The following is a 19,879-nucleotide window of genomic DNA, read 5'->3' as shown; positions in this document are numbered from 1 at the left end:
TAGAAATTTTTATGACGCTATAGTTAATGGGGCAAAAGGTAATTACCCCTTAGTATTTTTTTTTTTTTTTTGTTTTTTTTTTTGACATGTCTTAACAAGAGGGGGGAGAAGGATTGGAACTAGTGATCTCCACTTTATTAAGTGTGGTCCCAACCGATTGAGCTACCTTTTTGGAGAGCAAAATACATGACATAGCAAAAACTTGCCTCAAAATAGATCGTTATCAAATGCAATCTTTCCTAACCTCACCCAATTGAAAGCAAAATGCATTTATTAGTCATTGTTAGAAAAAACAAAAATATATCAAAACGTATGCATGCACATTTTATTTGCTTGATAGTTTACATTTTTGCTTAAAAAAAAAAAAAACAATTTCTCACTCAACAGCATGCATGAAGTAATGGTTTGCTAGTTTTTCAAAGCCGAAGTTGATCTTCGGTAATCATTTCTTTGAAACATGTTAGGACAACATAATTGAACACTTGGGTGAAAATCAGGACCCAATAATTAACATTTAATGTTACCTACAATTTTGGAATTCACATAAAATGAGGATTTCAAAATGAAAATTGTACTTCATGGTCAACATGCAAATTTTTGCATTCCAGAAATTTGAACCAAAAATTTTTACAAAATCGAAAAAACCTAATTTCAAAACAAATCCAAAAAAAGTGTCATCCAAACAAGGCCGTATTTCATAGTCGGATTCAAATATTTGCAATATCATAGGTGATGTCATATTTGAAATTAACCACAATTACCTACACATATACAGTTAAGTATGAAAATATTCTCTTTACACTCATTCTGATTCTTGCACACATGCCTATTTCCTTAAGAGATTTAAACCCAAAATTTTATCGTAAATCATTGGACCGGGTGGTTTCTTTTAATTTGATGCAATCAATCTCCCTATGTTAGGGTATGACATTAAACAAATGTTAAAATAGATGAAATGACGTATATAGCTCTAAAATTTTTATAAAATTTTAAATTTACCTTTAATTTAATATTAAATTTTTTTTTTAAAAAAAGAAAAACGAGAAGTATATTCATATACGTTTCGGTTTTGAGTATATTCTCACAAGGCTAGATTTTAGCTAAAACCCAGAATTAAAGGTGATCTCCTTCCTCGTTGGTGCGATTACAGAACGCACAAAGAAGTAAGAGGACGTGCTGGAGCGGCGGTGAATCGGAACTGGCAGAAGCTGCTGGTGTCAAACAGTAACAGTCCAAGAAAAAGGAGGAGGAGAAACTCTGATCGTGAGTCGGTAGCTACGACGGGAGTGGTAGGACACGCCGCCGCAGCACCAATAATTCACGGGTTGAGCGCGGATTGGGGTGGGCAGGGCCTCCGAGGAAGCATCGGAGCGGGCAAAGCCTTGTGACGGGTGGAGGACAGCCCAAACGTTTATCTGACTGGAGAAAACACGGCAAGAGATTGCCGAGACACTGCAATAGAAAAGCAACAAAGTGCAACAGGTATGAAAAAAAAAAAAGACTCTGTTTGTCAATTGAAGAAACAGAGTTTTTTCATTCTTTCAGAATCAACGCTACGCTCTGATACCATGATAAAACCGAGAATGAAGAAAAAAAGTACTTGTGGATTATCGATCTACATAGAAATTTGGGGGACATAATCTGTATGAATTGAATGTAATTTTTCTGTACATGGACAACAATGTTGTAGAGGGAATGTGAACCTTGGAGTTTTCTTCATTTTCTCATTTGGTTTCTGACCGTTGTTGATCTTTTCCTTTATTGTTCATATTTCTATCCTCAACACCCTAAGTGATCACTTTGCTTATTCAAGTTCAGTTTTTCAATTTTGGGAGCCAAGAGTCAAATTTTAAGATTTATATCCTTTGCAATCAAAAAGAGGGTAATGAATACTAAGAAACTTGAAAAAGCACAGAAAATCTTCCACCACCCCCCCTCCCCCCCTTTTCCATGTGAAAATCTAGTTTATAATTTCTTTGTTCAATATGAGTTAGTGAACCACATATTTGATGATTTGGGGAGAATTGGTGCAAGTTTGAGTTAAATTTATCAAAGCTTCAAGAAGTATATAAAATTCATTTACTTGTTGATAATGTGGTTATGATGGGTGATTGCACCACTGTATATATAGGCTGGCTAAGTCAAGTGGCTGCATGAGATATACTGCCTTTTTTCTCTGCATAGAGGCTGAAGATTGTCATAATGGCTTCAAGAGCAATTTTGCGAAGGAGGAAAAACCTATTCAATTCCTTGAATCAATCCACTTGCTTGATTCAAGGTTTCCCGAGTTTCAAACATGGACGTACATCCCCATCTTATGAATTATTGAGTTCAAGCTGGGTTGCAAATCATCCAATTGCAGTTACTAATTATCAAAATGAAGGAGGTTCATCTTCAGTCAACAAAGATGGATTACCAGGTCTTTTATCAGCTGGATTTTCTAGGCAGAACTCATTCGCATTTCCAATTTCAGGTTGTGGAATTGGAAGGGCAGATTTTGTTCCTTCTCTGGGAGTTCAGTGGATTTCATTATCTATTCGCTATGCTTCCACAGCCACAGCCAGTCAACCTGAAAGGGCTGGTCGCAATGGTGAGAATCGGCAACAGATTGCTAAAAAGGTAAAGGAAGCTTCACCAGAGGAGTGTGATCAAGCAGTTGAAGGTTTGACTACTGTTAAAGCCAAAGCAAAAGCTAAGCAGACCCAAGAATCGCTAAAGAGTGCTGAATCTATAATGAAGAGAGTATGGACCAGGCTTCTTGGAATTGGTCCTGCTTTGAGAGCTGTTGCCTCCATGAGCAGGTCTAGAAATCTTATTCTGTTGCCTTTGATCTAACAACTTGCTTTGTACTTATTTTGTTATTATACTCATAGGGAGGACTGGGCTAAGAAGCTTCGCCATTGGAAGGATGAATTCAAATCTACATTGCAGCACTATTGGTTGGGTACAAAACTACTTTGGGCTGATGTTAGGATCAGCTCAAGGTTATTGTTGAAGCTTGCTAATGGGAAGAGTCTTTCTCGAAGGGAGAGACAGCAGCTCACACGTACCACAGCTGATATTTTCAGGCTAGTTCCTGTTGCAGTTTTTATTATAGTTCCATTCATGGAGTTCTTGCTGCCGGTATTCCTGAAACTATTTCCCAACATGTTACCATCAACTTTCCAGGACAAGATGAAAGAACAGGTAATAATTGTGATGTCTGTCCCAAGAGATACTCTTTTTAAGTTATATATGATTCCTAACTTTATAGTTTTGGAGGACAGTGAGTGGACCAATCTCTGTATTCTGTTCCCTTTTGGTTTATCGCTTTAAAGTTTTACTGATTCATAACCCTTATGAGAGGGTGGTGCCCAAATATTTAACCACTGCCAGTCAGTGGTTCTAGGTCACTGCCCATGATATTTTTCTGTGACAAAACATCTTAGTTTATAGGGTTCCTGTGTGCACTGTTTTTACAAATTTTCTATTGAAAATATACTGTAACTACAGGATTGAAGTTTAAAGTTGATAACATGTTGCGTTTTATATATTCTTTGCTAATGGATTCTTTTTGAGAGAGTTAAGCTATTTGTTGTTGCAAGGATTCTTTATTTACTCCAGTTAGTTATGTTAAAGCAGTTATCTCGGGTAAATTGGTTTCATTTGAGCAAGTTCTTGCTGTTTAAGTGAGAGAACACATCATATTACAGTTCGTAGCACATCCAAGATACTATTCATATAATAATGCTCTCGCAAGAGTTTAATAAGATAGAGTTGGGAAAAAATATGAGGAAAAAAAATTGGCTACCTTTGCTAAGGTATTCTCCAAGTGCTTTTGTTTTCTATTTTCAGTTTTAAAAACACACTTTTCTCAAATACATTAACACAAAACACTTTTTTATAAAAAATTTCCCACCTTGTAAGCATATTTTAACAAAATAGGTGCTGAACTTTTGCAATGGTAGGAGCTAACTTATTATTATTTAAAACAATTTAAAAGAAAAAAAAAAAAAATAGAGTAGCTGTGTGTACACCCTCAGTGAAGGAGAGGGATGGTAGCCACTGAAAGTGGCCACGCAATTACATTTTTTTTTTTTTTTTTTTCAAGGAGTCAACTTTATGGTTGTTTGTGCTTTCTCAAAATAAGCAGGTGTACTCAATAAAAAACATTTTTTTTTCTCAAATTTGCACCCCACCAGAAAACACTTCTCACCTTTATGTCACATCAAAACACAATTTTTAACCCCAAAACAAAAATACTTGCTAAAAACGCTGACAAAGTAGCCAATATTGATTTTCGACAAGGGAAGAAATAGAAGAAAACATTATCCGAGAGAAAGTTGAGATAAAAAAACATTATCTTTCCTTCTTGATTATCAACAAGCTAACAAAAATTTGATCAAATGCAAAAATTTGAAAGAGGTGTCCTAAGATGTTTTAACAATTTTAAAGGCCCTTGTTGAGGAAGTTGAGATAAAAGAAAAGCTTTTTACTGCAGGACATATTATGTGGTGTGATGTAAAGGCAAACTATTGATTCCAAGAGACTTTTCCATCAGAATTTGCACAAGTATTGCCCAAGCTGCAAATTTCAATGGGTTTTAGTGAGCAATACTGACAGTGTGATATTTCATGTACCTTAGTTCTTAAAATGTTGGTTCTTCTGGCCTAGTCATACAAAAACCAATGACTTGTTTACTTATCGATTTTGAGGTATGCAAATTACAGAAGGCTGAGCAGGCCTAGAGTGATGAAAATGAAAACAATAAACTATTTTTTCCTAGTTGGCATTAATTTCTATGCTGCGAGCAGATCAACATGATGGTTCCTAACAGCTGAAGCAAGGTATATATTGGTGTAATATGTATCAGGTAATATAATAAAATCTTTCGTGTATATTTTGAGAAGTGAAGGATAAACTAACTATACCACTGTTGCTTAACCGTTAGTTAGAATATCTACAAATTGTTGCACCTAGTTGCTTTGTGTGTCATCTTTCCATTCATCAACAGTTGAGATTTGATGTGGGGTAAGCATGATTCTTACACACCATACATAGATATATGTAGATATATGCATGCATGTCTATGTGTGTACCCCGTCAGATTTTGCTGTCCCATTATTAAGGAGAGTTTTGGTCTCAATTCAAATGACTAACCTGTAGGAGGCTTTGAAAAGGAGGCTTAATGCAAGAATAGAATATGCAAAGTTTCTTCAGGACACAGTGAAAGAAATGGCAATGGAAGTCCAAAACTCACGAAGTGGAGAAGTTAAGAAGACAGCAGAAGATCTTGATGAATTTATCAATAAGGTAAGTTATCTATACATTTTCCTTTCCAAATAAACAAGGGAGGTAGAGCGACTCTATATTACCGGTGTCCTGTTGGTGAAATGTTATGTTTGTTTATCTTCTGTGATTTAAATAGGTTAGAACAGGTGCCCGTGTTTCCAATGATGAAATTTTAGGCTTTGCCAAGTTATTCAATGATGAGCTTACTTTGGATAACATCAGCAGGTTGGTTTTTTGGTTTACTTCATATTTTGGTAGTACTTTTGCCCTTTAGTTTGACTCCCATGGCTGTCAACTAACTCTTAGGGTTACTGGCGTTTTTGTTATCGCTGCAGTATTTGACAAAAGCAACTGTGTTTTGCTATATGCAGGCCACGGTTAGTAAACATGTGCAAATATATGGGTATCAGCTCATATGGAACAGATGCGTATCTGCGATTTATGCTTCGGAAAAGACTGCAAGAGTAAGATACATTTTGTTTTCACTCCCCCCCTCAGCGGGCAGGTCTCTTTTGGCTAACTTGCTTGTGTAGCTTTTGGTCTGGACATGGGGCTTTTAGCTTATGCGGTCAGAAGCTTCTTCATGGAAGCCTTTGAAAAGTGTATTTTAACTGTGGGCCACTGAATTTTCACAATTGGTCTTTGCCTTATTGGTTTATTACACATACAGAAGGTTCATCGTGAAATATCTTGTGATCTATTGCCGATCTGCTTATAAAACGAGGATTTGTTGCCGATTTGCTTACACTCTTTGCTCATTTTTTTACATACTAAGATTGAACTGGATACTCGCCTTGGTATTATTTAGTGAAGATTAAGGACATAAAGAAATGTTGTAAATGTTTCTCAGACCATTGTTATCTTTGAAAGGGAAAAAGAATCAACTTTCTAATGGTATTTTTCTTGAAATTCTTTTGGAGGCAATTTTAGTGGGTTCTTTGTTTCTATTACAGTTCTGGTGTCTAAAGATTTCTGGGGAGTTTTTTCAGTGGATAAGTTCATTGGTTGGTATGCCAAGGAAATAATCATGACCAAAAAACTCTTGTAGTCTATATGATTTTTTTTTTTTTTTTTTTCCCCTGAATTTGGTTTTTGTTTACATTTTATGCATATTTCATGTTCCTGATATGATTTATCATTACATATTAAAAATGTTGGGCCTTTTATAAAAAGTTGCCTTAAAATTTAATATGATACATATGAATAATAGATTCACATATGCAGTTACAACCAATTTTCATGCTTTATACATTGAAATTAAAGAATTTGTGTTGCCACTTTGAGGATTTTCAAGATAAGCTAAAAATGAGGGTAGACAAAAACTTCAGAGACTTTTGTAACATTGAAATTTTTCATTATAAAAATGACACTTTTTGAGTTTGGCAGGATCAAGAATGATGATAAGTTGATTCAAGCCGAGGGTGTGGATTCACTTTCAGAAGCAGAACTTCGTCAAGCCTGTAGAGATCGAGGAATGCTTGCATTACCTTCAGTGGAGGAAATGCGGCAAAAGGTTCATGCTCTTACATCTTATCCATTATTTTCACGAGCTAACAAATGAATGTGGCCTTTTCTTTGGGTGATTGTGATTGTGAATGAGAAGCTCAGTACCAAAATCTGCAGTCTTAATTTATTTCCTCTGTTCGTGGTCTTACATGCATCTATCAGAAACTCGTGTTCTTTTGAAATGGCCAGCATTGACCCAATAGTTTTCTGTTCAGAGCTGTTGAAGTAGCCACTTTACCTGAACTCACTGTGTGCTATGCCTGACCTTCTTTTAAGCAATGTACAGCATTTTTATTGTACCTCTTCGCAAGTAATTACCCTCGAGGACAAAGGAAATTTCATGCGTATATGACATTATATCACTTTGAACCTAATTAGTTCTAAACTTCTGAATGTTTGCAATGAACTCATGTAAAATGGCCAATATTGACTTTCTCTTGTACTCGCATTGTCCTCTGGATACGACACAGAATTTTCTGAAGCATTGAGAACAATTTTTCATTAATACATTGAATATATATCAAGTGTGCTAATTAATAAAAGCTTTTGTGACTTCTAGAAGCAGTCAACCTTGACTTATTTATGTCAGTGAACCTCTTCTGATGTCTATAACTTATCTATGATAATTCTTGGGGATGCCATTGAAAACTTAGCAATTGCTTTTCAATTTTTGTTATATTGCTTTCCTTATAGAAGGTAGAAGAAAAGTTTCTCTTTATTCAGGTGTATAAGTCGTAATATCTGTTTGCAGCTGCGTGATTGGTTGGATTTGTCTCTTAACCACTCTCTTCCATCTTCCCTCTTGATTCTTTCTAGGTAACTTAATGCTGCACCTCTTTATATTTGTTTCAAGACACAACCACATCTAAATTTGCTTAATTGTGGTCTGTACCCTCTGCAGAGCCTTCTCTATGTATGGTAAAAGGCCTGAGGAAGTTGTTCAAGAAGCAATCTCCTCTTTGCCAGATGAAGTTGTGGATACTGTTCAAGTGACAACTTTGCCTTCTGAAGATGCTGTTTCAGAAAGGAGGAGGAAATTGGAGTTCCTAGAAATGCAGGAGGAATTGATTAAGGTTTGATTATACTATGCTTAGGTGCTTTTCCATGTTCAGTGGCTTTTTGTGGGGCAAGAGAATTGGTATTCTAGTTTTCTTTTCTAGTATTATGGGGACTCAGTTTGCTAGCAGATTATATATATATATATATTTTTTTTTTCTTTTGGATGTTCTGTTACTAATGCTTATCAAAGTTATTCTTCAACCTTATTCTCCATGTCATTCATAAAATTCCCATCATGATTTTTTTAATTTTTAACAAAAAGGCATAGTTATTAAGGTAACATAAATTATTAAGTTAAGTTCTCTGAACTTGTATTAAAAGAGGGCCATCCTTCAAAAATGAGAAGGATAATGTCAGAATTTTGTATATGCCATATCTGGCTGAACATCATCCAAGACTTCTGAGGCACACCAATTGTAATTTAAATATGTAAAAGAGCTTTCCTGTATTGTAGACCAATTAATGTGCAAGGAGCATGTCATTTTGTTGCACGGGAACTTTTATGGTTATTTAGTTTTTAGGTCTTTGGTATACCATATCCTAAGATCTTTGTTTGCTGAGTAACTGTTTTAAAATATAGGAGGAGGAAGAGGAAGAGGAGGAGGAGCAGGCCAAGATGAAGGAATCTGCTGATAGCCGAAAGGATGTGGCTTTGGAAGAGATGACTACGCCAATGGCTGGGGAAGCACACGAACAGGCAAGAGTGAAAACATTGGAGAAAGTGGAGCAGCTTTGTGAGCTCAGTCGTGCGTTGGCTGTTTTGGCATCAGCATCTGTAAGGAATGGAAGTAATTGATGTTATAAGGCTTGTCTTAGTCTTACTATTGTTATTATTTTATTTTAGTGCAATGGTACTTAGACTCTTGATTTGCTTTCTCTGCCACTCATTTTAGTCAGTAAGCAGGGAGCGTGAAGAGTTCTTGCGACTTGTCAAAAAGGAGGTAAGCTAACTAATTTCTATCTGTGACTTATGAATGATACATTTTAAATATTGCGATCTTAGAAAAGTGGCAAAATCTATATTTGAAGATTCAGGGAAGATGCTGCTACCGTCACTTTTCAGAAAGAGCAATCTCTCCATTTTCTTTTGAGTTTGTCACCTTATGATCTTGAATGCAAAAATAGTCACTATATATATATATATATATATATAAAACATACAACATATGTCAGAAACAGAGAATATATATATATATTCTCTGTTTCTGACATATGTTGGGTCACTATATATATATATATATATAAAACATACAACATATGTCAGAAACAGAGAATATATATATATATTCTCTGTTTCTGACATATGTTGTATGCTTTCCTCTCTTTCTCTCTCTCTCTCTCTCTCAGTTGACTATTACATTTGTTTGAAAAAGAGAGAGCAAAGCCCAAGCACACAAGAAGTATATAACTCACGAAGGAAGGAAAAGAAAATAATAGAAGAGAACAAAGAGACAAAGAAAAACGGTTGACTCAAAGTGAGAATTCCAATAAATTAATTGAAGAGTCAAATATTTAGTTGATCAATAACTAGGCAACAATCCATTTCAGAAACAGTGTCTTTAGTCTAAGGGATAAAAGCTCGATCTAGTGCTGTACAACCTAGCGCCATCTAGATCCACCACATTAAACATAATGGAACCACCCTCCCAGGAAAACAAGCGGGACCTTTTCTTTCTACCCTTCTTGAGCTTCTTAGTAGTTCACGGGCAGTGCCTAATGAGGAAGATAAGCCACAGTTTTTGATTACACTTACACATATAGCACCAACAACTCTCTTCCTCTTGATCAAATTATCCACTATTAAAATCTTTCTTAGAGCTATTGTGAACCCAAAAAAGGCAACCTAGGAAGGGCTGCACACACCACACATCCTTTCAAGGAAAATTATCACTATCTAATTTCCTCAACCCCTACAAAAAGAATTGATATAATTTTTTTAGATAAATGCTTCTTTGCATTCTGGTGTCCATCTCCGCTGAGATGGCATGCTCGATCCACCCTTAATTAATAAAGCAAAAAAATAAAACCCATCAATAGTGGATGGAGTACGCCAACTCAGTGGATATGTACGCGAGATAGATGCTAGAATGCAAAGAAGCATTTCTCAATTTCTCATTGCTAGTTCAAGTCCACGAACCTCATCATCACCGTTACCGAAAAGTTGAAACACGACTCACAAATGCTGCAGAAAGAAAGCCTTCGGCAAATCCACCTCCCAATTGTGTTTTGCGACTTACAGCAGAGGATGGGCCTTACATTTTTTTAACAAAACCATGAGTAATAGCTGCCATCTAATGATTGGTAGCTGCGAGATAATGGTGACTTTGCAAATAAAATAGTTTTTGAGTATGATTTTTTTTAATCTTCTTCTTAATCTTTTTTTCATTTGATATTTCTTTTCCTCATCCATGAAGGGTCTTGGTGAAATTTGTCTTCTGAGTATGAACTCCATGTATGTTGTTACTGGAGGTGATTACTGGAGACAATCTGTCGTATTAATAAAATGATACTTTGAACCTCTCTGTCATAACGTATGTCTCTCTTTTATTTTAAATTCATATGTATATCTTGAGCAGTGGCTATGTCATCCAAAGGTCACTGCGACATGGCAGTGTCATTTCCCCTTGAATTTTGTTGTCAACTGTACTATATACAAACTTTATTTGGTCTTCCTTTCTCCTTTGAAACCTTCTATCTGTTTCAGTATATTCTTCTGTTGGTTATATTTGTTGTTGCTATTATCATTTCCAGATAGAGCTGTATAATAGAGTCGTGGAGAAAGAGGGTACAGATGGTGAAGAAGAAGCTAAGAGGGCATACAAAGCTGCCAGGGAGGAGGAGAGTGACCATGCTGCTACTGAGACAGGTGTAGGTCACAAGGTTTCTTCAGCACTTATAGGCAGGGTAATGACATTTCAACCATTCTTGAGTTATGAACCTCCAAATATTTGTCTTTATTTTAGTCCCAGCTGATGTATTTAGTTACTGCCTTTGATTGTATGCGTTCTATGTGCAAGTGGCAAGTTACAAAAAATGTTACTGGACGTTCATGTTTCAGGTTGATGCTATGCTCCACAAGCTTGAAAAGGAAATTGATGACGTTGATGCAAAAATTGGAGACCGTTGGCGGCTGCTTGACAGGTTTGTTGCCCTTTCGGAACCATATCTTTTGACAGTCGATGCTATGTTGAATTTGCTACAGAACTTATGTACACGTAACTTATGTACACGTTTATGATGCGTGCATATAGGATTTTTTAGACTATCCCTCATATATAATTATGGAACAAAGTACAGGTATTCGAGCTTTTCAGGCATACCTTGTCTTAATGCCCGATTACTTTTTTTACTCTACCTTGTGCCTATCAAGTACTTTTTACGCCCTAGCACCAAAATTAAAATGCATATGTTGCATTGTCTAGATAGTATGTAAGTCACAGGAAAATGAATAATTTGCTACTTGAGAACTTCAATTATAGAAAATAAAATATTTTAGACTGGTCCACTAAAGAACCATGTTGTTGGTTATGAAGATTGTTCCTATGGCTTAAAGCTGCCTCAGGTGAGATGTAGGGGACGAAACCTCGTAGGATGAGAAACTTTCCTGGAACAGTCAACTTGTAGTAAAATAGAAATTTAAAGTGAAACTTCTACCGATGCAACTCCAAATTCACCTCCTCCTATTGACTTGAGTCAAAGCTTGAATACATACCGGTTATCCTATTTCATAGTTTGGGAGTCTCCTAAAATAAGGCTCCAACACTTGAGAGTTTTTAATGCCTGTGCTGAACATATATCATATATCACCTCCTGTGCTAGATCAAGCAAATGCAAAATCATGTATTAGTATCAATCTTCCTACATCACCCGTCTTCCTAAGAAGTGTACTCTTTCACCCTCAAGAAGATCATTACTTCCTACCTATAATGCACCAGTGTAATTTGTAGTCTTCTTAGTCACTTGGTATATATGTACTTTTGAATCCTCCTGCATATGCATCTCATTTCCTGACACTATGTTTATAAAGATAATTACCACCAGCAGTTCACAAATAAGTGTTTAGTCTACTCCTGACAACAAAACAATTGTGAACATCCATTACCCTCTTTCTTAAGAATTCAGTACCATCTATTCTTTTTTCTTTCAAATCAATTTATTTTTGTCATTTTTGTGCCAGGGACTACGATGGGAAAGTGACACCTGAGGAGGTTGCTTCTGCTGCAATGTACCTGAAGGACACCTTGGACAAGGAGGGTATTCAGGAACTTATTAGCAACCTTTCCAAGGATAAAGGTCAGTGGCAATAGGTTATTTCTTCCCTTTTCTGGTTCTCATCCTCGCTTCACCTAATAAATGTAAATCGTAAATGTCTATCAGCATGTCTCAAGTGTTCCAACTAAATAGGAATGTCTACAGGCGGACTTTTAGAGATGCCAGCTCTCATTTACTATATTTTCTTTTGATGCAATTATATATGAATTATGAGGGGTTCAATGCCATGTGGAGATGAAAGCATTCTCTACCATCATAAGTAGCTGTTAATGGAATTTTTCATTTTGTAGATTAATGTTGTTACAACCACCTCCCCCTCAAAAAAAAAAAGAAAAAACTTCAAAATTATTTATTTCTCTTTTTTAGCACAAAAAGAGGGAAGACAATCTCTAGTGGGGAAGAAGTGCAATATTAACATGTTTCAATTGCCGAATAAAGTTGCAATGATTCATTTCATTAAAATGTCTAAAAGCTTTCACATATATGAATTTTTATTTTATTTTTTCATTATTCATATTGATGTTCAAACCTCATTATAACCACTCTTATGTGAGAACTACTTTTGCCATTTTCTTTGCAACAGAAGGAAAGATACTAGTTGAAGATATCGTCAAATTAGGCAGCGAAATAGAAGATGCTGATACAGCTGAAGCAGGGAAATCATAGGCATTTATGTATGTACCCCATTTAATTAATCAGAGCTTTATCTTTCTGGTTGCATTGGCAGCTTGGTTGGAGCACATGTTGCATGTACTTGGGGACACAGTGACTGTCTCAATATCTATGAGATTTTTGCTTTATGCCCACCCCACCTTGAACCGAAGAAAAAGCTTAAAGATTCTTTGCAGTTGTAGCAGTAGGAAGTAGTGATGCATTCCTTACTGCAATGAAATCAATATATAGAAAATGAGGTATGTGTATACAGTTATGGACTTTTGTGTTATATGTCTTGTATGAGGTGTGGCATAAAATTCTCTAGCAATAAAATGTTGTTTGGTGTTTGATTTTGTAAATTGGTGCCCTTGGATTCCGACTTACGCAAATGGAAAATTGAAGTGATATGGGATACAAGCTGGTATTTGACAAGTAATTAAAAGACGAGATTTGGTGGAAATGTGGAAAACAATGAATGAGTTGCTATTTCTACCACCCAAGTCCAGTATTTCATTTTGACCAATAATGTCAAAAACCATGCTGGTGGCTGTAGAACGAAAGAGCCTTCTGCTGCTCTGCACTCCTCCTTAGTAGTTTAAGCATCAACCTTTTCAACCAAACATAATTACTTGTCACAAGTTTTAAAGTTGGGAGAGGACTCAATCAAGCTTCTTGATAAAATGGGGAACGAACAGTGTCCCTGTCTGTGCTACAAATATAACTTATGTGAGATGTTACAAGTTTTTAATTTTGGTTTCCTTTAAAAACGAAATTGACAGACGTCTAAAGCAGCTTGAGATGGGTCGAGTATTAAGTGGGTACAGAAACAAAAAAAAAGAAAAAAGTTATGACGAGTCTTGGGTTGGTGGGAGTTGTAAGGAGATTGGTAGCCCAAAAATCAAATATGAGTTACGATGTGGTGTATGTGTCATCGTCGAATCTTACCCAGGCGGAGAAAGATACCAATACCATAGCGGGGACAAGCCAAAGCATAGTGGATGCCGCTAAGGATTTTGGGGGGAGAGAAATTCACATGCGATTACCCAATTTCAGAAGAAGTAATAGGTGTTGAGAATGGTGTCTAAAATTCCAATTGATTGGATAATGTTTTGATTAGAACAAAAGACATACACTTATTTTTGCATGGCATATATGTGATTGTGTATTATCTGATTATAAGTATGTAAGATTCCTAAAATGCATTGTATTTGAGTGATGTGAGGGTATCACATAACATCATACTCAAAGGCCCTTGCAACTTATAATACTTGTTGTTCGTAGTTGTAAATGGAACTGGGAACTCCATCTAAATCACATATTAAACCTCAAATGACTTGTTTCGGTCATGAGAAGCAGAAAGGCTTTAGGTTAATATATTGGGGTATAGACAGGGTTATGTCACACCAAACAGGACCACGTGAATCATCATTTGTTTATAATGTCATTACAAATGATGTATGTGCACGACGATTTAACATTTACTCTAAATCCTAAGAAGTTCGTGAACTCATATATGAAATGTTGATTATTTAGATATATCATAGAGTAAGACCTATCGTCGGTTGAAACAACCTCAGTATGTTGGGTAATTGCATGTAACATTGTGGGAATACCAACTTTAAGAAGGAATCCAAATCATGTGTCAGAAAATAAAGCGATAAGGAATATTCCCCTTGTTTTAGATTTAATGGGAAAGATTATCCTAAATCTTAGGCCCGAGTGTTTTTAGTAGGTACACTGAAAACTTATACGTGTACAAGGTGAGATGTATTCTCACAAGATACATGAGGATAATCATGAATTTAAACAACTAACTCAAGGAAAAGAGGTAGAAAACAAAGTGACAGCTCAAAAACTTTGGTTCGACTATGAAATGATTATGTCAAGAGGATTAATTGATTAAATAAAAAATAATCATTAGATTGCAATCACAATTATTTAGTGGAATTAATTGCGATTAAATAAAGTCGTGTGACATGGTCTTGAAAGACATGGTTACAGGCCTATTAAGCTAATGCTATTTTTCCTTTAGGTCCCTCTTTGAGCTGATATAAATTGACTGAAAAATTATATTGTTCCTCAGTTATTTATTTATTTATTGGGATGTTTTATTTTAATAAAACATGGGCCAACAAATTTATTTAATCTTATTGGTTATTTGGAGAAATTGGATTTGTGGAATTAAATAGAGCACTAGGCTCATAATTTAATTCCTATATGCTAAGGAATTAAAATAAGCCTTGGGTTTATGATTTTAATTCTTTAGGCTTGTAAATAAACTTTGGGCTTAATGGAATTAATTCCATTGGCTAAAGTTAAATGAGCATTGGACTTGAGGATAAAACCCAAGCTCAAGTGCTAAACCAAGTGGGAATGGACTAGGTTAAAACCCTAGCCTAGGCGCAAGGAGAGAATATTTTCTCCCCATGGCCATGTGGTGCTAGGGGCAAGGGAGGTCATTTTGACCCCCTTGGCTGTTTAATACTAGGATTGGGATCCCACTCCCACAAGGTTTTAAAATACTTTTCTCTAGAGATCCTAGTATTATAAATATATGTTCAATTGAGAAGCAAAGTACCTGAAATAAGTCTGAGACAGTTCATAAACTTGTGATTTTTGTGAAAACAAAAAACACAACATCATTCTCCCACAAGAGTAAATGCACGGCTAGGGAGAATTTTCTCTCTCCAAAGTTTTGCTTCTAGTTTTCTCTTATTCTTGAGAAAACTTTGTGAGTCTACAATCATAGCTAGTCATATTCAGTCATCAAAAAGAAGATCTAACAGAGCAATCTTCTCCCCAACTATTTGAAGATCTTGAAGACCTTGACAAACTTCCAAAGTTTTCAAGAACTTCTTTATAAATACAATGAAGAACATAAAGATGTTCTTCAAATTCATGAAGAATGCAATGAAGGTGAGATGAGTATGGACTCATACTTAAAGTGTTCAAGTTTGTTAGAACTTCAACTACTTAGTCCAACACCATGGGAAGATCGGATGCACACTCCTATGTCATAATGCCTATGAGAGGCCAAAACTACATGTAACTAATCTTAATTTATATGTTTGCCTTAGATCTAAACATATTTGTCTTGATGGTAGAAGGTCTTGGAGATCATGTTTTATTTGGTTGCGTAAATTTTTTTTTTTTTTTTTTTTTTTTTTTTTGAAATTTACATAAACGATCCCAACAATAGGCTCATAATATACACTTGCTCAGTTAGTTGACATATCACACGTTTTTATTGAAAACAATTGTAAGTATTTACTTATCTCGTCCACTCACTCAAATCCTCAGACATCTTAAACTGTTATTGTTGCGAAATATATTCTAATGTTACTTACAACACTTAGAAAACCTATTTCAAACGCAAAAAATCCTAATTGGGAGTTAAACTTGCTAGAGCATCACAAAAACCCTAATTACCCATTATGGACACTGTCTAAATATTCGGGATCGAGGTCAAATGTTCGGTCAAAGTGTGGCAAATGTTCGGTCAGAGTGACATAATGCATGCAATGTTCTAATTTCTTACCCAACACGTAGTAATTCTCAACATGTATTAACCTCATTTGAATTTGTTTTGATCTAGCATTTGATAAAACGGATTATGGGATTTACTAATTCTCTTTGCCAAGCTTTGCAACAAAATTCTCAAGACATTTGAGTGTAATTTCAACTACAAAATTACTTCTTCAGAAGTTGAGAAATGAAGAGCGAGAGCCTTTTCTTGGTATTATTAAATTATTTTGTGAAAAAAAATGAAATTGATGTCCCTAATATGAATGCTCATTATATTAGAGCTCGAGGCAGATCCCATCGCCAATATGAAGAATCTTTTATGACAATGGAGCATCATTTTAGAATTGATATATTTATTGTTGTGATAGATTTTCAATTGCAAGAACTGAATAATAGATTCAATGAGCATGCAGTGGAACTTGTTATTCTTAGCGATGCCTTAAGCCCTAAAGATGCATACAAATCATTTAAGATTGAGGATATATGCAACTTAACTAAGAAGTTTTATCCTCAAGATTTTACTAAGCAAGAAAAAATCTATTTGAGATTTCAATTGCATCATTATCAGCTTGATATGCCTAAACATTCAGATTTTCAGAATATGTCCACTTTATCTGAGTTATGCAGAGGATTGGCAATTTCGGGAAAGTCAAAGATTTATAATTTGATTGACATGCTGATTCGTCTAGTGTTGACTCTACCTGTTTCTACCGCCACCACTGAACGAGCATTTTTTGCGATAAAACTTGTAAAAACTAGATTGCATAGTAAAATGGAGGATGAGTTTCTAGCACATCATTTGGTCATTTATATTGAGAAAGAAATTGCTCAGGATTTCACTACAGAGATGATAATGGATGAATTTTATTCTGTGAAAGATCGTCGTTGAGCATAATTCCAAGGACATACAGAGTTCTTTTATGGAATTTTTTTTGTACATATTTATAGCAAACTGCAACACTTTTGTATTCAAAAGGGAAGTTCTTTTTAAGGATGATTCTATAGACATGTAACTTTTGTATACAGTTATGACTTATGACTTAGCTCTGTTAATATACAGGTGTCTGAACTGAGTCCCGCGTACACACCAAATACCGGAAAATATTTTCTAAGAAATTATTTTCAAGGAAAATGTTTTTCGCCGAAAATATTTTTTGACGAGTCTTGGGCGGGTTAAGAGCGAGTCCCGGGCATGTCCCGACAAGTTCGGGCAGGTCTCGAGCGGGTCCCAGACAAGTCTAGTTGGGTCCCAGTTAGGTCCCAAGTGGGTCCGGTTGGGTCTTAGTCAAGTCTCGAGTAGGTCCCGGTCAAGTCCTGGGCAAGTCTTGGGTGGGTCCCTGTCAAGTCCCGAGCAGGTCTTGGGCAAGTTCGAGAGAGTCTCGTTCAGGTCCGGTCGGGTCTCGGGCAGGTCCCGAGTGGGTCCTGGGCGAGTCCCGGTCAAGTCCCCCGGACGAGTCCTAGCGATGTCCCGAGTGGGTCCTAGGTGAGTCCTGGTCAAGTTCCGGCTGGGTCCTAGTCAAGTCTAGGCGGGTCCTGGGCAATTCCAGGCGGGTCTCGTTCAGGTTTGGTGTGGCCCTGGGCAGGTCCCGACGGAGTCCCGAGCGGGTCCTAGGCAAGTCCTGGTTAAGTACTGGGCAGGTTTCGGCGGGGTTCTAGGTAGGTTCGGGGCGAGTCCCAATCAAGTCCCGGCATGGTCTTAGGTGGGTTTTGGCAAGGTCAGTCGATTTGAGAATGAGATGCTCAAAGTCGAAAAATGGTTTATGGCATAAATCATTTTCCAAAAATTAAAGAAAAATTTTCTGTAAAAAGGAAAATATTTTCCGTCGCAATAAACACCGTAAAATGCAAAAATCATTTTTTGGAAACCATTTTAAGATTTGTCTGTCTTGTTTTGCATAAATACGCGTATATATATATATATATATATATATATATATATATTTGATTTCCAACCCCCTAGGAAGAAATTCGTGGTTCTGCCCTTGCTTGCACGTGCCTCCCAACTAGTATATATATAGAAAAAACTTCATAACATAAACTATTTAACAAAAAATTCCTAACCGACAAAAAAAAAAAAAAAAAAAAAAAATTGAAAGTGCAGCGACTGGTTGAACCGTTGTAGACGATAAAAGGCTGGGCATTGCTTTGCTTTCGGTGTGTGCGTAAATATGTGAATTTTATTTTTAAGGAGTAGCTCAATCAGTTATAAACCACGTTTCATGAAATAAAAGTGACTAGTTCGAAACTTTGAATTCTCCCTCCTCATCTTTTTTGTGGACATTGGAAAAAAATAAAAAATATGAGGATTTTACCTGCCAACACCTCCGTCGCTACGAAACGTGTATTGAGTGAATGAATGAGAAGAGCTAATAAAGACTTAACACATGTCTTCTGTTCAACTCACGTGGTGGGGTCCACTTCTCTTTTTCAACCACTTCCCCTCCTCTGACATTTCCACACGTCACCATTTTTAATAAATATTATGTCATATTTTGGTCTATTTCAATATAGATAAAAAATTTATATGTTGAGGATAATATAAAAATGTTTAATAGATAAATATTTTTAAATCTTTCACAATTAAGAAAAAAGAAAAGAAGAAGACATTTTGTCTATATTATAATGGTAAGATAAAAGATTACTATTTTTATTTTATTATTATTTTTTAAATTTTAATCTTAATATTTTAGAAAGTGTACAAATTTATGTTATAGACAGATTATGTCTCTAATCGATTTAATCTGATCAACTAACATTACCAATTTCTTACAGCCTACCATCCATACTTATTTCAAATTGTTTATGCTATTGTTTTCTCATTAAATATTAAAACACGGCTTATTTTAAACACTTAGATAAGATAAACAGTTAAAATTTATAAATTTAAGAATTTTAAATTTTAAAATTTTTTTAAGAGATCTCAATTCATATTATTTTCCATTTAAGAATGAATCTGATAATGATTTGTTAGTTGCATTGATGAAAGATAAAATAAAAATTAATTGACAAATAAAGTCCATTAATTGCTGTGATTATAGACACTAGATTAAATCCTGCTTTCCTTCAGGGTTGTGGAATCTAATGGAAAGTTAGTCAGTTTCATTATAACCATAATCATTGTTGTAATCAAATTAAGCACAATTCAAAGTGGGATGGACTGCTGCTTTTTTTTTTTTTTTTTTTTAAAAGCATTTTCCATTAAATTAGCTAAAGTCTAGCCAAATTTAACTAAAATTTATTTATTTATTATTATTTTAGCTCCTCATTTTTACAAAACCCCTTACATTTCACTCTCTAAAACTTTATTTATTTTATTTTTCAATAAAATTATATTCAATTTTTTTTTTATTTTTTTTATTTTTTTATTTCTCTTTTTCTCTCTGGTTTCTCGTAGGCACCATTGGGTAATTAGAAAGAGAGCAGCTGCTGTTCGGTCATGGCAAAAAGGAGGAGGTTTTTGCCACCAATAAGAAGTTGCCACCTAACCCAATCCTATCAAACTTAAGTTTACAAAATAAACACAACTACATCTGATTATTAATTTAAAATATTATTAATCTTAAAAAAAAAAAAAAAAAAAATTGAAGTCCCA

General features: G+C 35.4%; 2 protein-coding genes across 2 annotated transcripts; both read left to right on the top strand.

The window, feature by feature from the left end:
- Positions 1-1,088: 1,088 nt before the first annotated feature.
- Positions 1,089-13,121, top strand: LOC132168883 (uncharacterized). The gene is made up of 15 exons (XM_059579966.1): positions 1,089-1,482; positions 2,132-2,801; positions 2,874-3,186; positions 5,146-5,292; positions 5,408-5,496; positions 5,643-5,735; positions 6,658-6,784; positions 7,529-7,593; positions 7,679-7,850; positions 8,417-8,611; positions 8,730-8,777; positions 10,588-10,740; positions 10,895-10,977; positions 12,014-12,129; positions 12,692-13,121. Exons 2-15 carry the CDS (start codon positions 2,203-2,205, stop codon positions 12,772-12,774), a joined length of 2,283 nt encoding a protein of 760 aa, XP_059435949.1. The 5' UTR covers positions 1,089-1,482; positions 2,132-2,202; the 3' UTR covers positions 12,775-13,121.
- A 3,491-nt stretch (positions 13,122-16,612) lies between these two features.
- On the top strand, positions 16,613-17,176 carry LOC132169051 (uncharacterized). Its single transcript, XM_059580141.1, has one exon. It carries the CDS (start codon positions 16,613-16,615, stop codon positions 17,174-17,176), a length of 564 nt encoding a protein of 187 aa, XP_059436124.1.
- The last annotated feature ends 2,703 nt before the right edge of the window (positions 17,177-19,879 follow it).

The sequence above is a fragment of the Corylus avellana genome, chromosome ca2, assembly GCF_901000735.1.
Source record: "Corylus avellana chromosome ca2, CavTom2PMs-1.0".
NCBI lineage: Eukaryota > Viridiplantae > Streptophyta > Magnoliopsida > Fagales > Betulaceae > Corylus > Corylus avellana.
Note: the sequence above shows the minus strand (reverse complement) of the source record. Positions and strands in the feature narration are given on the sequence as shown.